The sequence below is a fragment of the Oncorhynchus clarkii genome, chromosome 9, assembly GCF_045791955.1.
Source record: "Oncorhynchus clarkii lewisi isolate Uvic-CL-2024 chromosome 9, UVic_Ocla_1.0, whole genome shotgun sequence".
NCBI lineage: Eukaryota > Metazoa > Chordata > Actinopteri > Salmoniformes > Salmonidae > Oncorhynchus > Oncorhynchus clarkii.
Window position 1 is genome coordinate 20,367,804 of NC_092155.1, and position 21,612 is coordinate 20,389,415.

At 39.8% G+C, this 21,612-nt stretch overlaps 3 protein-coding genes across 3 annotated transcripts; all 3 read left to right on the plus strand.

The window, feature by feature from the left end:
* Nucleotides 1-1,319: 1,319 nt before the first annotated feature.
* LOC139417504 (uncharacterized) lies at nt 1,320-6,488 on the plus strand. Its single transcript, XM_071166771.1, has 7 exons — nt 1,320-1,362; nt 1,514-1,870; nt 1,973-2,338; nt 2,510-2,650; nt 2,858-2,919; nt 3,032-3,139; nt 6,369-6,488. Exons 1-7 carry the CDS (start codon nt 1,320-1,322, stop codon nt 6,486-6,488), a joined length of 1,197 nt encoding a protein of 398 aa, XP_071022872.1.
* Nucleotides 6,489-7,228: 740 nt separating this feature from the next.
* On the plus strand, nt 7,229-17,462 carry LOC139417505 (uncharacterized). Its single transcript, XM_071166772.1, has 10 exons — nt 7,229-7,271; nt 7,423-7,782; nt 7,885-8,250; nt 8,422-8,562; nt 8,770-8,831; nt 8,944-9,051; nt 14,743-14,926; nt 16,641-16,822; nt 17,215-17,249; nt 17,336-17,462. The coding sequence occupies exons 1-10, from the start codon at nt 7,229-7,231 to the stop codon at nt 17,460-17,462; spliced, it is 1,608 nt and encodes a 535-aa protein (XP_071022873.1).
* Nucleotides 17,463-18,662: 1,200 nt separating this feature from the next.
* LOC139416063 (uncharacterized) lies at nt 18,663-20,361 on the plus strand. Its single transcript, XM_071164314.1, has 6 exons — nt 18,663-18,714; nt 18,864-19,229; nt 19,390-19,740; nt 19,831-19,959; nt 20,062-20,111; nt 20,236-20,361. Exons 1-6 carry the CDS (start codon nt 18,672-18,674, stop codon nt 20,359-20,361), a joined length of 1,065 nt encoding a protein of 354 aa, XP_071020415.1. The 5' UTR covers nt 18,663-18,671.
* The last annotated feature ends 1,251 nt before the right edge of the window (nt 20,362-21,612 follow it).

A 21,612-nucleotide genomic window follows, 5' to 3' on the forward strand; every position in this document is an offset into this window, starting at 1 on the left:
ACTCTGGGAACAGACAGTAGAACTGGATGAATGACACAGCCTTACTTGTTAACTTTATTCACTGTAACTGTAATGAATAAGGTGCATTGTTTCTCCGCAAAACTCATTTGACAATGACTACCTTGTGATAAGATGAATAAAACATTTAACAATAATCAAGACAAAGGAAGTTGAAGGTATTTATTTTGGGCCATACTCAGCCATAATCAGAAAATAAGACACAGTAGTACGGCTTTAAATTAGTAAACAAGAAGAGGTTTTAAATCTTTTTTACTTTGTCTTTTAGATTGGAATGCTTCTCAGCAAAGCCAGTATGGGAATCGTTATGCCAACTCGTCAGACCAACAGGTTAGCAGAGTTGCTGTATCAAGAGTGAGACTGGATAAGAGTATTAAAGCAAAATATTACAGCATTAGATTTAACCCAGAGTCTGAATTGAGTGAGTCTGTGTTTCATCTCCATGGCTCCACAGTGACGATGATGCCCTGAACTATACTACCCTGATGTTCACTGAAATGAAGAGTACCAAGCCCAGGAGACAGAGGAGAGAACAGAGGAAGAAACCATTACTCTGGTTGACTCATCCAGACAGGATGTGACATGTAAGGGTCATCCAATCAGCATCATTCTAAGTTATGTTCCACTCTTCCTCTGAACTCAACTTTGATCTTGACTGTTCCAGTGTGAACTGGCTATTATATACATTTCTCATTTGCTGTAGGATGGTTTTGCATGGGCCTAGTTTTGCCTAATATAAATGTAAAATAACTCATTTCCAGAACATAATTGTCCTCCAAGTGTGAAAGCTGATACTTGGATGGTTTCATAAGTCTCAAATCCTCAGCAGTAGTGGCTGAGGTTGACTTGTTTTTGTAGAAGTGTGCAACAAAATGTATAGATTTTTCAAATCTTTATTTTGTCAAAAAGGTGCCAAAAACACCAGAGTTCACTTCCTCCTGAAAGCTTTGAATTGCCTTCTACAGACATGAAGTGAGAAATACAATGTATTTCAAAGAGTGTATGTCAAAGAGGACATATGTACCGGTAGTCTCAGCCACCGACCCAACTGATTAAAAAATACAGACAAGTAACTCTGACTGTACATCATTTGAAGGGCTGCTCTAACTATGGTATGCCACAGGACACATGTTAGATTGTAGTTTTTATCACATGTTTTATGCCTGTTCAGACAGCCAATAATATCACTCAGTTCAGAGTTTCCGCCTACTTCATAATGATTACCCAGTGAGTGTCATCATATAAATGGTGCCCAGTTGTCAGACCCACACACTGTACAGTGCAGAAAGGACATTCAAATTATGATTATATATTGGACAATCTTTTTGTTTTATGGCAATTTTGGTAAGCAAGAAATATAAATGTGGATCCTTTTACTTTTTTTACATCAGTCTTTTTGAATCCATTTGAATGACTATGTAGTCTGAATAATGATAATAATGTATAATTCTGTACTATAACTTTGTCTGATTTATTTTGTTTGTTTGCTTCACAGGTTGTGCACTTAACAAGGATGTAATCCAAACAGACCCTGTGATAGTTACACGCCTGGGACAAAGTGTAACTCTCACATGCTTTTGTCAACTTGATTTGCTGATCAGAGTCTCTTGGTTCAAGCAATCTGTTGGACAGAAGCCTCTTCTCATAGCATCATCATATTATCTCTCTAAACATAGTTTGCATTTTACCAAGGACTTTAATGAGACTAAACGTTTAAGTGTGAAGAGAGGAGTTGACAGCTTTAACTTGACCATCTCAAAGACAGAGTCAGGGGACTCAGCTATATACTACTGTGGTGCTATGGAAGCGGGCCAAGTCACATTTGGAGAAGGAACATTTTTAATTGTCAAAGGTAACTTAAATTGCTTCCTAATGTGTGTTCATATAATGCTAAATTAATGAATCTAGCAAAAAAATGGAATGTACACACCATGATCTTACTCACTCTCTTCAGATTCAGGGTCCAACAGCATGTCTGTGCTTCAGCAGCCTTTGTCTGAGTCAGTTCAGCTAGGAAAATCTGTGACTCTGAACTGTACAATACACACTGAGACCTGTGCAGGAGAGTACAGTGTCTATTGGTTTAGACAAGGCTCAGGAGAATCCCGTCCAGGAATAATTTACACCCTTAGAGACAAGAGTGATTGGTGTGAGAAAAGTCCAGAGGCTTGTCCTCCTGAGGCTGGGTCTCCTACACAGAGTTGTGTCTACAACCTCCCCAAGAGGAACCTCAGCCTCTCTGATGCTGGGACTTACTACTGTGCTGTGGCCTCATGTGGGGAGATACTGTTTGGGAACGGGACCAAGCTGGATGTTGAAGGTAAGTTGTGCATAACCAAAATACGGCACTACTACATCAATATCGATGTGTAAATCTTTCACCTTTAGTTGATAGTGGATTTCAAATGATTTAACTTTATTAGCTAACGTTCATGCCAAATGCATTGAGAGAAAAAAAAGAATAGAAAATAATTAAGCCTTGCTTTTTAAGTTTCAGACCTGTTGGGTGATAAGAGTAATCTTGTTTTCTTCGTATTTATATCTGGCCTGACAACTGCTGTGATTCTGAGTGTGATTGTCAACATTATCCTCTGTGTGATAATGAAGAGGTCACGATGTGAACACTGTGCAGGTACAGTAAAAGTCTTCATAATAATAGTAACATTAATAATAGTTACAGATCAAAAGAATGGTGAAAGCTCGCCCTTCTTTTACCACATCCCTCTCTGGCCTACTTCATTTTGAAGCAGACAATATGACATTCACTGTAGTATGTGTTTTTATTAGTAAACAAGAAAAGGTTTAGAATATATTGAATGTTTTGACATTTGTCTTTTAGCGGGGAGCCCTTTTCAGCAAAGCCACTATGGGAATCCTCATGCCAACACATCAGACCAACAGGTTAGCTGGATCAGTTCCACTGTATCAAGAGTGCGTCTGGATAAGCATAAGAGTACAGCATTAGATTTGACCCAGAGTCTGAACAGAGTGAGTCTGTGTTTCATCCCCACAGCTCCACGGTGACGATGATGGCCTGAACTACGCTGGCCTAAAGTTCACTGACAAGAAGCCCAGGAGACAGAGGAGAGAACAGAGAGAGGAAGAAACCATCTACTCTGGTGTGAGTCATCAAGTCAGGATGTGACAGTCCTCCAATCAGCATCATTTTAAGTTGAGCCCTACTGACCTCCACTTTGAGCTTTACTGTGTCCGTGTGACTTGGCTGTTTTGTACATTCCTCATTTGCTATAAAATGTAATAGTCGGGTCTAGCTGTAGAGACAGTCACTGCATTGGAAAATTCTCCTAATAACGACACAGAATCCCTCAGATGCAGAGCATAAGTGTCCGGCAAGTGTGAAAGATGATTCTAGGATGGTTTCAGAAGTCTCCAATCCTCACCAATAGTGGCTGAGGTTGACTGACTGGATCCATTTGTTTTTGTAGAAGTGTACAACAAAATGTATATAACGATTTACAAATGTCTGAACTCTTCCCTTTGATGACAATAGTTGTAACATGGAACTCTGTAACCTGCCTATATGTGTGTGTGACAGTTTAATAAACACTTTCTTTTGTTTCCTATGTTTATTCACTTGCCCAATTCTTAACACTTATCTTGTCTTTGATTTTCTTCCAATTTGACATGAGTGTTTTGTGTAGATCGTTGACAAAAAAGGATGAAAAAATAGAAACCAGTAACTCTGACTTCATACCACTGTTCCCTTTGTGATAGCACTCCTTTGTGATAGCGTAAGCATTTTAGAGAGAATAGCATCATTGATTCATTTATGAATACATACTGTATCTGTATGTAAAGTGGGGCATTATTTTGACCTCACTTCTTCTTCAAACAACCAATGGAGCCAACCTAAAAGTTGTGCCTCCTGTGGTGCATGTAGATACATATTTCCGCTGATGCTGTCACCTCACTTTGTCTCTTGACCCTCATCTATGTTACACCAGACCAGAGAGAAGAAGTTGAAAGATGTTCAGGTTGTGTCTATGTTCAGGTTGTGTCATTCCAGTTTAGCAACTTAAAATACTATTTGTAAACCAAGGATTCTAATATTTCTTACTCCTGAATCAATGTTTAACAATGTTTCATTCACACACTCAAGGAAACCAAACACTGTACACCACAACCACATAAATTCTCGTTCTGAAAGGCGGGGTACTGTTTTATTAAGAGTAATGTTGTAAAATATGGCTAATTATGTTAATTGTTGTACAGCAGCCTGTGTCTGAGTCAGTCCAGCCAGGAGACACTGTCCCCAGTGGAAGTTGTGCCCCTGAAATTACATATTGGTTTCTTTACCCTATAAGCAGTCTATGGACAAGATATGACAGCAATCCTTGCTTTGGTTTAGTTTACATGGCACTGTTTCTAAATGCTAATATTTTAGCATTGTGGCACATATCCCGTTCAAGTCATGGGTCCAATATTAGCCTTTTTCACACATAAAGTCCAAATCATTTGAAGGTATCTCAAATTAATTCTGAAGCTCAACAGAGTCACTTATAGATGATAGAACATGATGCACAAAAAAATGCTCAAATCAGTACCTTCTGCAACTTTTTGCACTTTTTTGGATACTATGTCTTGAACATGAGGTAATTATTCACATAATGAGATCACCATAGGAAACAGATTTACTGACATGTAGACTTTCTTGTCAGGTTGGAAACGGGACCAAGCTTGACATCAAAGGTAAGTGATACATTTTGTTAATATACAGTGGGGCAAAAAAGTATTTAGTCAGCCACCAATTGTGCAAGTTCTCCCGCTTAAAAATATAAGAGAGGCCTGTAATTTTCATCATAGGTACACTTCAACTATGACAGACAAAATGAGAAGAAAAAAAATCCAGAAAATCACATTGTAGGATTTTTAATGACCAATTACAAACAAGCAAGATTTCTGGCTCTCATAGACCTGTAACTTCTTCTTTAAGAGGCTCCTCTGTCCTCCACTCGTTACCTGTATTAATGGCACCTGTTTGAACTTGTTATCAGTATAAAAGACACCTGTCCACAACCTCAAACAGTCACACTCCAAACTCCACTATGGCCAAGACCAAAGAGCTGTCAAAGGACACCAGAAACAAAATTGTAGACCAGCACCAGGCTGGGAAGACTGAATCTGCTATAGGTAAGCAGCTTGGTTTGAAGAAATCAACTGTGGGAGAAATTATTAGAAAAGGGAAGACATACAAGACCACTGATAATCTCCCTCGATCTGGGGCTACACGCAAGATCTCACCCCGTGGGGTCAAAATCGATCACAAGAACAGTGAGCAAAAATCCCAGAACCACACTGGTCGACCTAGTGAATGACCTGCAGAGAGCTGGGACCAAAGTAACAAAGCCTACCATCAGTAACACACTACGCCGCCAGGGACTCAAATCCTGCAGTGCCAGACGTGTCCCCCTGCTTAAGCCAGTACATGTCCAGGCCTGTCTGAAGTTTGCTAGAGAGCATTTGGATGATCCAGAAGAAGATTGCGAGAATGTCATATGGTCAGACGAAACCAAAATATAACTTTTTGGTAAAAACTCAACTCGTCGTGTTTGGAGGACAACAAATGCTAAGTTGCATCCAAAGAACACCATACCTACTGTGAAGCATGGGGGTGGAAACATCATGCTTTGGGGCTGTTTTTCTGCAAAGGGACCAGGACAACTGATCCGTGTAAAGGAAAGAATGAATGGGGCCATGTATCGTGAGATTTTGAGTGAAAACCTCCTTCCATCAGCAAGGGCATTGAAGATGAAACGTGGCTGGGTCTTTCAGCATGACAATGATCCCAAACACAACGCCTGGGCAACGAAGGAGTGGCTTCGTAAGAAGCATTTCAAGGTCCAGATCTCAACCCCATAGAAAATCTTTGGAGGGAGTTTAAAGTCTGTGTTGCCCAGCAACAGCCCCAAAACATCACTGCTCTAGAGGAGATCTGCATGGAGGAATTGGCCAAAATACCAGCAACAGTGTATGTAAACCTTGTGAAGACTTACAGAAAACGCTTGACCTCTGTCATTGCCAACAAAGGGTATACAACAAAGTAATGAGATAAACTTTTGTTATTGACCAAATACTTATTTTCCACCATAATTTGCAAATGAATTCATAAAAAATCCTACAATGTGATTTTCTGGATTTTTTTTCCTCATTTTGTCTGTCATAGTTGAAGTGTACCTATGATGAACATTAAAGGCCTCTCTCACCTTTTTTAGTGTTAGAACTTGCACCATTGGTGACTGACTAAATAGTTTTTTGCCCCACTATAAATAGTACAGCATTAGATTTGACCCAGAGTCTGAATTGAGTGAGTCTGTGTTTCATCTCCATAGCTCCACAGTGACGATGATGCCCTCAACTATACTACCCTGATGTTCACTGAAATGAAGAGTACCAAGCCCAGGAGACAGAGGAGAGAACAGAGAGAGGAAGAAACCATCTACTCTGGTTGACTCATCCAGACAGGATGTGAAATGTAAGGGTCATCCAATCAGCATTATTCTAAGTTATGTTCCACTCTTCCTCTGAACTCAACTTTGATCTTGACTGTTCCAGTGTGAACTGGCTATTATATACATTTCTCATTTGCTGTAGGATGGTTTTGCATGGGCCTAGTTTTGCCTAATATAAATGTAAAATAACTCATTTCCAGAACATAATTGTCCTCCAAGTGTGAAAGCTGATACTTGGATGGTTTCATAAGTCTCAAATCCTCAGCAGTAGTGGCTGAGGTTGACTTGTTTTTGTAGAAGTGTGCAACAAAATGTATAGATTTTTCAAATCTTTATTTTGTCAAAAAGGTGCCAAAAACACCAGAGTTCACTTCCTCCTGAAAGCTTTGAATTGCCTTCTACAGACATGAAGTGAGAAATACAATGTATTTCAAAGAGTGTATGTCAAAGAGGACATATGTACCGGTAGTCTCAGCCACCGACCCAACTGATTAAAAAATACAGACAAGTAACTCTGACTGTACATCATTTGAAGGTCTGCTCTAACTATGGTATGCCACAGGACACAAATTAGGTTGTAGTTTTTATCACATCTTTTATGCCTGTTCAGACAGCCAATAATATCACTCAGTTCAGAGTTTCCGCCTACTTCATAATGATTACCCAATGAGTGTCATCATATAAATGGTGCCCAGTTGTCAGACCAACACACTGTACAGTGCAGAAAGGACATTCAAATTATGATTATATATTGGACAATCTTTTTGTTTTATGGCAATTTTGGTAAGCAAGAAATATAAATGTGGATCCTTTTACTTTTTTTACATCAGTCTTTTTGAATCCATTTGAATGACTATGTAGTCTGAATAATGATAATAATGTATAATTCTGTACTATAACTTTTTCTGATTTATTTTGTTTGTTTGCTTCACAGGTTGTGCACTTAACAAGGATGTAATCCAACCAGACCCCGTGATAGTTACACAACTTGGACAAAGTGTATCTCTCACATGCTTTTGTCAACTTGATTTGCTGATCAGAGTCGCTTGGTTCAAGCAATCTGTTGGACAGAAGCCTCTTCTCATGGCATCATCATATTATCTCTCTAAACATAGTTTGCATTTTACCAAGGACTTTATTAATGAGACTAAACGTTTAAGTGTGAAGAGAGGAGTTGACAGCTTTAACCTGACCATCTCAAAGACAGAGTCAGGGGACTCAGCTATATACTACTGTGGTGCTATGGAAGTGGGCCAAGTCACATTTGGAGAAGGAACATTTTTAATTGTCAAAGGTAACTTAAATTGCTTCCTAATGTGTGTTCATATAATGCTAAATTAATGAATCTAGCAAAAAAATGGAATGTACACACCATGATCTTACTCACTCTCTTCAGATTCAGGGTCCAACAGCATGTCTGTGCTTCAGCAGCCTTTGTCTGAGTCAGTTCAGCTAGGAGAATCTGTGACTCTGAACTGTACAATACACACTGAGACCTGTGCAGGGGAATACAGTGTCTATTGGTTTAGACATGGCTCAGGAGAATCCCGTCCAGGAATCATTTACACCCTTAGAGACAAGAGTGATTGGTGTGAGAAAAGTCCAGAGGCTTGTCCTCCTGAGGCTGGGTCTCCTACACAGAGCTGTGTCTACAACCTCCCCAAGAGGAACCTCAGCCTCTCTGATGCTGGGACTTACTACTGTGCTGTGGCCTCATGTGGGGAGATACTGTTTGGGAACGGGACCAAGCTGGATGTTGAAGGTAAGTTGTGCATAACCAAAATACGGTACTACTACATCAATATCGATGTGTAAATCTTTCACCTTTAGTTGATAGTAGATTTCAAATGATTTAACTTTAATAGCTAACGTTTATGCCAAATGCACTGAGAAAAAAAAAAGAATAGAAAATAATTAAGCCTTGCTTTTTAAGTTTCAGACCTGTTGGGTGATAAGAGTAATCTTGTTTTCTTCGTATTTATATCTGGCCTGACAACTGCTGTGATTCTGAGTGTGATTGTCAACATTATCCTCTGTGTGATAATGAAGAGGTCACGATGTGAACACTGTGCAGGTACAGTAAAAGTCTTCATAATAATAGTAACATTAATAATAGTTACAGATCAAAAGAATGGTGAAGGCTCGCCCTTCTTTTACCACATCCCTCTCTGGCCTACTTCATTTTGAAGCAGAAAATATGACATTCACAGTAGTATGTATTTTTATTAGTAAACAAGAAAAGGTTTAGAATATATTGAATGTTTTGACATTTGTCTTTTAGCGGGGACCCCTTTTCAGCAAAGCCACTATGGGAATCCTCATGCCAACACATCAGACCAACAGGTTAGCTGGATCAGTTCCACTGTATCAAGAGTGCGTCTGGATAAGCATAAGAGTACAGGATTAGATTTGACACAGAGTCTGAACTGAGTGAGTCTGTGTTTCATCCCCATAGCTCTACGGTGACGATGATGGCCTGAACTATGCTGGACTAAAGTTCACTGACAGGAAGCCCAGGAGACAGAGGAGAGAACAGAGAGAGGAAGAAACAATCTATTCTAGTGTGAGTTATCAAGTCAGGATGTGACAGTCCTCCAATCAGCATCATTTTAAGTTGAGCCCTACTGACCTCCACTTTGAGCTTGACTGTGTCTGTGTGACTTGGCTGTTTTGTACTTTCCTCATCTGTTATACAATGTAATAGTCGGGCCAAGCAGAAGAGACTGTCACTGCATTGGCAAATTCTCCTAATAACGACACAGAATCCCTCAGATGCAGAGCATAAGTGTCCGGCAAGTGTGAAAGATGATTCTAGGATGGTTTCAGAAGTCTCAAATCCTCACCAATAGTGGCTGAGGTTGACTGACTGGATCCATTTGTTTTTGTAGAAGTGTACAACAAAATGTTTATAATGATTTACAAATGTCTGAACTCTTCCCTTTGATGATATTAGTTGTAACATGGAACTCTGTAACCTGCCTATATGTGTGTGTGACAGTTTAATAAACACTTTCTTTTGTTTCCTATGTTTATTCACTTGCCCAATTCTTAACACTTATCTTGTCTTTGATTTTCTTCCAATTTGACATGAGTGTTTTGTGTAGATCGTTGACAAAAAAATGACAATTACATTAATTTGAATCCCACTTTGTGTCACAATGAAATTTGAATCCAATGTTGGTGTAGACTTTCTAAAGGCATTGTATGTGCTGCTAGTCTCAGCAACTGACCCAAATGATGAAAAAATAGAAACCAGTAACTCTGACTTCATACCACTCCTCCCTTTGTGATAGCACTCCTTTGTGATAGCGTAAGCATTTTAGAGAGAATAGCATCATTGATTCATTTATGAATACATACTGTATCTCTATGTAAAGTGGGGCATTTTTTTGACCTCACTTCCTCTTCAAACAACCAATGGAGCCAACCTAAAAGTTGTGCCTCCTGTGGTGCATGTAGATACATATTTCCGCTGATGCTGTCACCTCACTTTGTCTCTTGACCCTCATCTCTGTTACACCAGACCAGAGAGAAGAAGTTGAAAGATGTTCAGGTTGTGTCTAGTCCTGGTTATCATTCCAGTTTAACAACTTAAAATACTATTTGTAAACCAAGGATTCTAATATTTCTTACTCCTGAATTAATGTTTAACAATGTTTCATTCACACACTCAAGGAAACCAAACACTGTACGTCACACCCAACCAGGATTTAGGATTAATGTAATTAAAGTAAGTAAATGTTTGTGTTGTCTGAGTAATCTTCTCTGCGTTTCATTTATTGTGGACACGGTGGACATTGGCAATCCAAGTCCTCTTCTGAACGTTCATCTTTGAGACAATGTGACTCTGCAATGCTTCTATCTGAACAGAACATCTTATCTGATGGTACAAGATAACTGTAGGAAAGAATCCTCAACTTGTATTTCCAATTCACAAGTATGATGGTGGTGCAATATTTCACAATGAGTTTAAGGATAACCCTCAGGTTCACAGTGCAAAGGTGAAATGGATTTTATCATCTACATACCATCTGATTCCACCACATTTTCTATAGGGGAATGAATGTTAATGATGGAATTCAAAAGAATTCTCGTTCTGAAAGGTGGGGTACTGTTTTATTGAGAGTAATGTTGTAAAATATGGCTAATTATGTTAATTGTTGTACAGCAGCCTGTGTCTGAGTCAGTCCAGCCAGGAGACACTGTCCCCAGTGGAAGTTTCATCATAGGTACACTTCAACTATGACAGACAAAATGAGAAGAAAAAAAATCCAGAAAATCACATTGTAGGATTTTTAATGACCACCTACAAACAAGCAAGATTTCTGGCTCTCATAGACCTGTAACTTCTTCTTTAAGAGGCTCCTCTGTCCTCCACTCGTTACCTGTATTAATGGCACCTGTTTGAACTTGTTATCAGTATAAAAGACACCTGTCCACAACCTCAAACAGTCACACTCCAAACTCCACTATGGCCAAGACCAAAGAGCTGTCAAAGGACACCAGAAACAAAATTGTAGACCAGCACCAGGCTGGGAAGACTGAATCTGCTATAGGTAAGCAGCTTGGTTTGAAGAAATCAACTGTGGGAGCAATTATTAAGAAATGGAAGACATACAAGACCACTGATAATCTCCCTCGATCTGGGGCTACACGCAAGATCTCACCCCGTGGGGTCAAAATCGATCACAAGAACAGTGAGCAAAAATCCCAGAACCACACGGGTCGACCTAGTGAATGACCTGCAGAGAGCTGGGACCAAAGTAACAAAGCCTACCATCAGTAACACACTACGCCGCCAGGGACTCAAATCCTGCAGTGCCAGACGTGTCCCCCTGCTTAAGCCAGTACATGTCCAGGCCCGTCTGAAGTTTGCTAGAGAGCATTTGGATGATCCAGAAGAAGATTGGGAGAATGTCATATGGTCAGATGAAACCATTCATTTTGTGAAAAGCGATAGGGGCTGACTGGCCATCTAGCATTTTGGTCAAATGCGTGATGGGCTGGTTCGGAGGGCATGGTGTCCGGTCCTCTGGCAGTCTCTATGGGGGTGCCACAGGGTTCAATTCTCGGGCCGACTCTTTTCTCTGTATATATCAATGATGTTGCTCTTGCTGCGGGCGATTCCCTGATCCACCTCTACGGAGACGACACCATTCTGTATACTTCCGGCCCGTCCTTGGACACTGTGCTATCTAACCTCCAAACGAGCTTCAATGCCACACAACACTCCTTCCGTGGCCTCCAACTGCTCTTAAACGCTAGTAAAACCAAATGCAAGCTTTTCAACCGTTCGCTGCCTGCACCCGCACGCCCGACTAGCATCACCACCCTGGATGGTTCAGACCTAGAATATGTGGACATCTATAAGTACCTAGGTGTCTGGCTAGACTGTAAACTCTCCTTCCAGACTCATATCAAACATCTCCATTCTAAAATCAAATCTAGAGTCGGCTTTCTATTCCGCAACAAAGCCTCCTTCACTCACGCCGCCAAACTTACCCTAGTAAAACTGACTATCCTACCGATCCTCGACTTCGGCGATGTCATCTACAAAATAGCTTCCAACACTCTACTCAGCAAACTGGATGCAGTTTATCACAGTGCCATCCGTTTTGTTACTAAAGCACCTTATACCACCCACCACTGCGACCTGTATGCTCTAGTCGGCTGGCCCTCGCTACATATTCGTCGCCAGACCCACTGGCTCCAGGTCATCTACAAATCCATGCTAGGTAAAGCTCCGCCTTATCTCAGTTCACTGGTCACAATGCCAACACCCACCCGTAGCACGCACTCCAGCAGGTGTATCTCACTGATCACCCCTAAAGCCAACACCTCATTTGGCCGCCTTTCGTTCCAGTTCTCTGCTGCCTGTGACTGGAACGAATTGCAAAAATCGCTGAAGTTGGAGACTTTTATCTCCCTCACCAACTTCAAACTTCAATCTGCTATCTGAGCAGCTAACCGATCGCTGCAGCTGTACATAGTCTATCGGTAAATAGCCCACCCAATTTTACCTACCTCTTCCCCATACTGTTTATATTTATTTACTTTTCTGCTCTTTTGCACACCAATATCGCTACCTGTACATGGCCATCTGATCATTTATCACTTCAGTGTTAATCTGCAAAATTGTAATTATTCGCCTACCTCCTCATGCCTTTTACACACAATGTATATAGACTCTCTTTTTTTTCTTTTTTTTTCTACAGTGTTATTGACTTGTTAATTGTTTACTCCATGTGTAACTCTGTGTTGTTGTCTGTTCACACTGCTATGCTTTATCTTGGCCAGGTCGCAGTTGCAAATGAGAACTTGTTCTCAACTAGCCTACCTGGTTAAATAAAGGTGAAATAAAAAATTAATAAATACATTTAAAAAATTAAGCTCGTTGGGCCTGTCAAAATTCATTCATTATTAAAATTCATTATTTTTGACTTTTTTGCAGAACACAAGTAGTCGTTTTTTGTATTGAGTTCCAGAGACTAGTAAGGCACACAACCTTTTAATTCAAGTTATTGCTCCTCTGTAATGAGTTGTTTTCATTTAGTTGTGTTGATAGCATGCCACTCACACCCACCCCTATACAGTGAACAAGTTCCCAGGTACTCTGCAGTCTTCTGTAATCCCAAGATTACGCTGTGTCTATGCTTTGGTCAGGTGGGCCTGCTGACTTTGTGCACACAGGACACTCCTACCTGCTCTCTGTGTCTCTGTGTTGTTTTCTGCAGGATGTCTATGTGGTGTCACTGTTGTTCTCACTATCTTTACTTGTTGTTCATGTTTCCCCTGAGAGCTTACAGCCACAGCAAAACAGTTATTTATTAAACTGACTATAACATATATTTTGTTATCTGAAATCAGTTACAAACCACAAAGAACTGCTGATGAACCCTATTTGAACTCTGAGTTAAGCATCTCATGTGTGATACAGCACCATCTATTCTAGATCTATGGGCTCAGGGGGAGGGGACAGTGTATGATGATGTCATGGGAGAACTTTCAGTACATTCTCAATCAGACATGTACTGCACAAAAACGTATTAAATGCCCAACAGACCTCCTATGGAACATCAGGAGTACTGTGTTAGGTTCTAATTTCTGGTACAATAATCCAGACAGATTCAAGCTAAATGTATTCACCAAACTATGTGTTTCAGATGCAAAAGCACACATACAGGTCACACAAGCATATCAATGTATACCTTCCGACTAGGTCCCCTTTCGATGACTAGCATGAATCAGTCTCTGTTTTTTTGGCAGGAACTGAGTCTGTTCATCCTATTGATGTTACTGTGTTCCAGCCTGTCGATTCCAGAACCTTCGTACTCCCCAGTGCCATTCACATGTCTTCTTATCAGTCAGGAGAGGCCTTGAGTTATTGGAAGTACACATTCCTATAGTCTAATGCAGTCCACTAGATAATTACACTTTTCATACACAAAGAGCTTAAACCTAACATTACTTTCAATCTGTAAGAATATAAAACTGTATATTCATACAAGGATAATATAATGACATAAAACAGTAGATATAAGACCATGTTATAGAACAGAAATGAGGATCTATGAGCACACACCCCAGAAAAATGGTTTCTTGTTCAAGCCCTATGGAATCATTCTTGCAATCAGCTTTCATTCTTTACCTCTGCTCAAATATAATGCACATAGGTCATTCCAACTGACCCATAACATGATAATTAATACTGCTAAGCTTATTATACAATTATAATCAGATTAAAACGGGCTCAAGTCAAATAGTTTTTAACAACTGTATCTGCTGAAAATATTATTTGTTTTCTTTCAAATAATTTAATACAATTGGCTTACCTCGACCGGCGTAATGGATGAAAGATAAATCAAGTGCACCTAAAGTAAGTGTGAGAAAACAAATAGTCTACTAACATTAAAAGGCAAGTACATTTCAACATTATTCACACTTAGAGACAATTTGAAAATATCAACACACAACACTTAAGGTCCAGAGTTGAATTTGAGGGTCTAGAATCAAAAGTGTTATTGACATGATGCCTCTTTTCAGGTTAAGAATCCAACAGCAAGAAAGTTGTACAGCAGCCTGTGTCTGAGTCAGTCAAGCCAGGAGACTCTAACACTGAACTATACAATACACACGGAGACCTGTCCAGAAGAACACAGTGTCTATTGGAGAATTCCATCCAGGAATCATTTACACCCATGGAGACAGGAGAGATCAATGTGAGAAGAGCCCTGATGCTGGGTCTCCTACACAGAGCTGTGTCTACAACCTCCCCAAGAGAAACCTCATTCTCTCTGATGCTGGGACTCCTACACAGAGCTGTGTCTACAGCCTCCCCAAGAGAAACCTCAGCCTCTCTGATGCTGGGACTTACTACTGTGCTGTGGCCTCATGTGGGGAGATACGGTTGCGGAACATGACTAGGCTGGAGATTAAGGGTACGTGATACATCTTACAGTTTTGTTCATATCTATTGCATAATAAAACTAGTTTTTCAGATCACATAAGAAAATGTGCAATCTTCTCTATAGTTACCATACTTCAATCATCATCTTTATTTTCCCAGACAATGGAGTAGACCCTCTTCTCTTGGTGTATTGCCTGGGCGCAGCATTGGATCTCTTGTTTATCCTGATAATTTTTTAAAGGTGATTACCTGCCTACGTACCATAGATCGCAAGCCCATGATAAGTCAATAGGGCAAACTGGCTAGCTACTACTGTTAGCTAACCAGATAGCCACGAGGAACTTTTAGATAGCTACCCACATATAATTGAAATCTACCTAGAATAATATTCATTTTAGGTCATTTTTCCCTGCTAAACTATCTGGTTAGCTACATTATTATGATGTACATATAGCTAACTGATAGTTATGAAGTAAAATGTTTGCTTTGTGAATATCTTGTTTTTTCTGTATTGCCATTGTCCTGGCTGGAAGATGATTTAGTGAATTTAGTGAAGTCCCAAGTCCATACTAATTCAATAGGGCTAACTGGATAGCTAGCTAGCCACAAAGAATTGGTCGCTACCCACAAACAATTTACATCTACCTTGCATAACAGTAGTCTTAGGTCATTTTTGCCTGTTTAACTATCTGGCTAGATAGATTATTACGATTCACACATGTAGTTGATAATCATGAAGTAAAACGTTTGCTTTGTGTATATGTTGTTTTATTCTATTGTTGCCATTGTCATGGCTGGAAGAAGGTTCAATGAAGGGGGGGGGGGGTGCAGCGTGAGGTAATACAGTAGGGGGAGTGCGAGTGCTTCTCAAATGTAATGTTTTATGCATTCTCCACACTCTCTTCCTCAGAAGAACGTACTCAAGAGAACGTCGTCGGAGAATGCACTTGGAGCATGAGAGCGTGGAGCACGGTTGTATGCATATTGAGAAACCCTATGCCTACCAGTTGAACCAATCACCTTATACCCTAACGTTGAAGTGTTGCACAAACGGGTAAACTTCTTCCACACATGATAATCTCTTCAAAGATGATGTCACTGTGTATGATATTTCTATTTCTCAAACAAACGGGTGTTAAACCTTCATATTTCTGTTTATGTGCTTCCTAAAAAATACACAATAAGTGTTTTTGTATTATTCACAGACAATTTGAGGCATCTATATAAATGCTTTTTGAATCTATATCTCTGATCCATTTAAAAACTATTTATTTTACAGTTTGTGCATTTACTATGGACAACCAGATCTGATGATAGTAACTCATCTGTGATGTTGTGTGACTCACTTGCTATTGTCCATCTAGTTTGATGACCTATGTTGATTGGTTCAATCAGGCTGTTGGACAAATGCCTTTACTCATGGCATCATCATTTCACACCAATCAAGATAGTTATTATACAAAAACTTTATTAAGGACTTCCCTGGAGACTAAACATCGGAGTGTGAAAAGAGGAGTTGACAGCTGTAACCTGACCATCTCCAAGACAGAGTCAGGGGACTCAGCTACATACTATTGTGATGTGCTTTGTTCTTGAACGACTTTGAATTTGGAGAAGGAACTCTTTTAGCTGTCAAAGGTAACTTAAATTGCTTCTTTCATTTCGGATTGTTCATAAAATGTTATATTAATTAATCTAGCAGGAAAAGAGAATGTTCTCCATGATCTTACTCATTCTCTTGTCAGTGGCTATTGGGTCACACATGGCTCAGGAGAATCCCTTCCAGGAATCAATTAGACCAATCATTGTGATCAGTGTAAGAAGAGCCCTGAGGCTGGGTCTCCTACACAGAGTTGTGTCTACAACCTCCCCAAGAGGAACCTCAGCCTCTCTGATGCCAGGACGCATTACTGTGCTGTGGCCTCATGTGGGAGATACTGTTTGAAAACGGGACCAAGCTAGACATTGACACATCTTACATTTTTTGTTTGTATCTATTGGATACTCTACTATGTAAAACTGTACACAGTACTAGTTATTTAGATCATATAAGAAAATGTGAAATCATTCATATAGTTATTATACTTCTATCCCCGTATTTATTTTCACAGACAATGGAGCAGACGCTCTTCTCTTCGTGTACTGCCTGGGAGTAGCAGTTGCTCTCTCTCTAATCCTGTTTCTTCTCCTGACTTGCATCCTTGACAAGATGAACAAGAGAACAACTTCTTAGAAGTTGCTCTTCTTTGATATCACCATCTACAGATGTATCTCAGTAGTGAGGGGTTGTATCTATATATTTTCTGTGTTTCTTTTCAGGATCCGGCTCTCAAACAAGAGGTCCAGCCAGTCTCGTAAGTAGAATTTCTTTAAAATGGTTCCAGTTAATAAAACATATAGTTAGTAATATTGTCCTCCATTTTATAATTGTTCCTCACAGGCCCACGATGCAGACAGTGGATCTGAGCAACACGAAGAACAGGACTAGAAGACAGAGAGGCAACATGGAGGAAGAGACGGTCTACTCTGGGATCAGACAGTTGAACAATAAAACAGACGTCCATTAAAGTTCACGAGCTCTGAGTTAACTGTATTAGCTTTGTTATTGTATTGTAGCTACTAATAAATGGAATTCATTGCTTCACTACCATTTCATATCGACTTGCTTGTGATAATATGCATAAAGCATTCAATAATAATGAAGACAAAGGAAGTTTAATGTATTTATTTGGGCCATACTCGGGCATCTTGAAGTTGTCGTGTTGAAAATAGTTTTCTCTTCTCATGCCACGTATACCCCCTCACACACAAAGCAACTGATTTACAGTTACTCTGTGGTCTGTGATCAACACAAGATGAGGATGTCTCTATGCTATGTTAGGGCCTGCTGGCCTCAGGCACACAATACCTTTGTCTCTCTGCTCCTTTCACTCTCTCCCTCTCTCTTTCTCACTACGTGTCTCTCTATGTCTCTCTCTCACTCTCTCTCTCCCTCTGTTTCTCTATTTCTGTGGCTTTCAGACAGATTTCTCAGAACTCTTAGTTCTCTCATACTGTAGGTCTTACTACTTCCAATTCAAATTGACAATTTTTGCAACAATAAACCATCTATTTTGACGAGGCAGTTTATCTATACCAAGTCAACTGAAATCTGTGAGCTATGTACTATGTAATTTGATGTAGAGAGCCGTACAGTATTCTCAATCAAACACAATCCCTGATTTTAAGTGTGATGTTAGGCCACTAGAACCATGGACTTACTCAATAACAATATAATAGGAGGGCATACTATCCATCGATTCTACTGAGTGTAAATCCGGAATGAGAGATCACTAAAAGAATACTGTATGGTATTTGCTATGTTTGTTATATGTTTTTCGTAGATGTTTTTGGTGAGGTGAAGTTGAAGTGAATTGACTGTGTGGTGATAGAAGCCCTAGTGTATGACAGTGTCATAGAGGCATGCTCCAAAAATGTCACACATTTGAGTCTCTTAGACAACAGCAGATGCAGTGATAAAGAATAAGGGAAACCATACTTTAAAAATGTGTGCTCAATTTGTACAAAACTTTGAGATTCTACCTTTTGGACAATTCTGTGACTCTGAACTGTACAAGATACATGTAAAGACAACAATGTTGCCTGAATGAGGCGTCAACAAATATGATGCGGTCCAGTTCGACCAATCACCTGTAACTCCATTGTTGAAGTGTTGTCTACATGGGTGGACTCTTTCCACTCAAGACCCAAGTTGTGAAGAGCTGACAAATTTAAAGATGATCACACTGTGTCTGATATTTCCACTTCTCGTAGAGATGGGTAAGTCAATAATTTACATTTCTCTACTTATGTGATGTCAACACTTGATTTGAAGACACAAGGTATCCCATTATTGTTATACGGACACTATGACAATCCAAAGTTGTATTTAAGGTATGTAACAGCTAATATATTTTTATGTTCTCTAGTTCATGGAGTAGCTGGGACTGAATCCTCATCCATCAGTCAGGAGATTGGTCTCATTTCAGCCAACGTTGGAGACATGGTGGTTTTACGTTGCTTCAATGCAGGCGATGAGGGAATAATGTTCTCCTTTTACAAGCAAACTTTTGGAAATATTCCTCAGCTCATCTCAACCATCTATAAGTATGACAGGAATGCAACATTTTACCAGGAGTTTAAGAATAACCCTCGCTTCTCAGTGGAAGGTGGCCAAGGAAAAAATCACCTAATGATAGCAGATGTGGAACTCTCTGATTCAGGCACATACTACTGTGGAAGTGCTTATGGATACAAGGTGGAGTTTGGACAAGGATTCATTCTCATCATAAAAGGTAAGGATAAGGCTATTATCATTATTTATTTTTTTGTAAATCTGAATATACAGATATGATGTATTCTCTTAATCAAACAAAATATTGATATTTTGATTTACAACACTTGCTACAGTGATAATCCTGAGATATTACATTAGTTTATTGGCTGTCTTGTCAGATTCAGGTTCCAAAAAAATGCCTGTTATACATCAGTCTGTGTCTGAGTCTGTCCAGCCAGGAGACTCTGTGACTCTGAACTGTACAATCCACATTGAGACCAGTGCAGGAGAACACAGTGTCTTTTGGTTCAGACATGGCTCAGGAGAATCCCATCCAGGAATCATTTACACCCATGGAGACAGGAGTGATCAGTGTGAGAAGAGCCCTGAGGCTGGGTCTCCTACACAGAGCTGTGTCTATAACCTCCCAAAGAGGAACCTCATTCTCTCTGATGCTGGGACTTACTACTGTGCTGTGGCCTCATGTGGGGTGATACTGTTTGGGAACGGTACCCAGTTGGACATTGAGGGTAGGTTAAATAGCTTTCATTGTTGTTCATATCTCCTATGCATATGGTTGCTATTCTGAGTGTCTTCTAATTATTCTAACATTTCTGCAGGCCGGAGTGTAGACCCTCTTCTCTTTGTATACTGCCTGTCCATAGCATTGGCCTTTGCGTTTATCTTGATCATTCCCCTTGCCTGCATCATTTACAAGATGAAGAAGACAACATGTCTGCAGTGCAGTGGTAAGTTATTAAAAGTTGCTTTTCGTTGATGTCACCATCTCTATATGTAGAAAAACTGGAAGACGTGGCAGTATCTATAGTGTTTTGTGTCTTTTTTCTCAGAACTGGTCTCTCAGACAAGAGGTCCTTCAGTTTCCCGGTCAGATGCAGGTGTAAGCAGAAAAACTGTTATGTTGCACGTCTTGTACAAATACAAACTTTCACACTTGGCTTGCAAAACCAAATTGTGCAAAAAGTAATACATTTAATGTCAAAAAACGATTTTGTTCTTCACAGAGCCAAGATGCAGACAGTCTCCATTACGTTTCTCTGCCTCTGAGCAACAAGAAGAACAGGTCTAGAAGACAGAGAGGAAACATGGAGGAAGAGACAGTGGTCATGTACTCTGGAATTAGACAGTAGAACTGGATGAATGGAACAATTTCCCCTTCATACTAGATAACTCTTTAACTAGCTCTAGCTTCGTTAGCTATATCTTTGAATGGATATGCTGAAGAAATCTGATGAAAACATTTGTTAAATCTTTTTTTAATGTAATTAAAAGTATAAATAATTTCATGTTTAACTTCTCTGTCAAACTTTTTTTACGGTTCATTTGTATTTGTCAAGAAAAAGAAAGTTGAACCTAATTAATTTGAATAAAAAAACCTAATTCATTTGAATAAGTTGAACTCAATGCATTTTGTTCACCCACCTCTGTGGTCATAGGGGAGGGTGTTACAGTGACTTTACACTTTTGGAAATTAACCTTTCATAGACCTTAAACACAGGAAGACTGACCTGCAGCAACACACTGCACTCTACTTTTCCTCTCAGGGCCAGAGTACTGTTCACACCCCTTAGTGCAACAATGGTCTTAGTGCTTACAGTGTAAAGGTCAATGTCTTCACATTTAAGTCAGGTAGTCCCTTGCATCATGTTACAGTAAATAACGTAGGCCCCTTTCAACATAATTACTCATAGTGAAAGTGGCATAACAGCCACCACCACAGAAGGAGGACAGGCCAGTTAGTGTAGGTTTTTTTCCTTGTTTTCTCTTTAAGACATAGGCCTACAGATTGCATGCCACACACCCCCTTACATACACAGCAACATATGTACAGGTTTTCTGTGGTCTGCTATGCAAGCATTTCGCTACACTCGCATTAACATCTGCTAACCATGTGTATGTGACAAATAAAATTTGATTTGAAGAATACACAAGGCTGTAGCTATCTACACTTTGTTAAGGCCTGTTGGCCTTCTGCACAGGACCCTCTATGTCTTTCTCTCTCTGTCTCTCTCTATGTGGTTTCAGCAGGATGTCTCCGCAGTGTCAGTCAGATGTTGCTGTTGTGTTGTTGTGTCTCTGTTGCTGTTGTGTCTCTTACTTTGGGTGGACAAGCCCTCTGTTGGCCAGCTGCAGTACATAGTATTGTAGACAGTGTGAGCATAGTTAGGCCTAATAAAGGATAAATCCACAGTGGTGACATTTAAAAAATCAACAAAAAAACTGAACATCGACATATTCAAACTTGCTATGTGATAAAGTAGTGCATTACAGAATCAAGCTGTAGAACAACATGAAAGGATAGTGTTTGTTCTATTCATGGTCTACTGGGCGGCCTATCGAGTGTTCAGCTAATCAAATTTGACCATCAAAATCAGACGTTA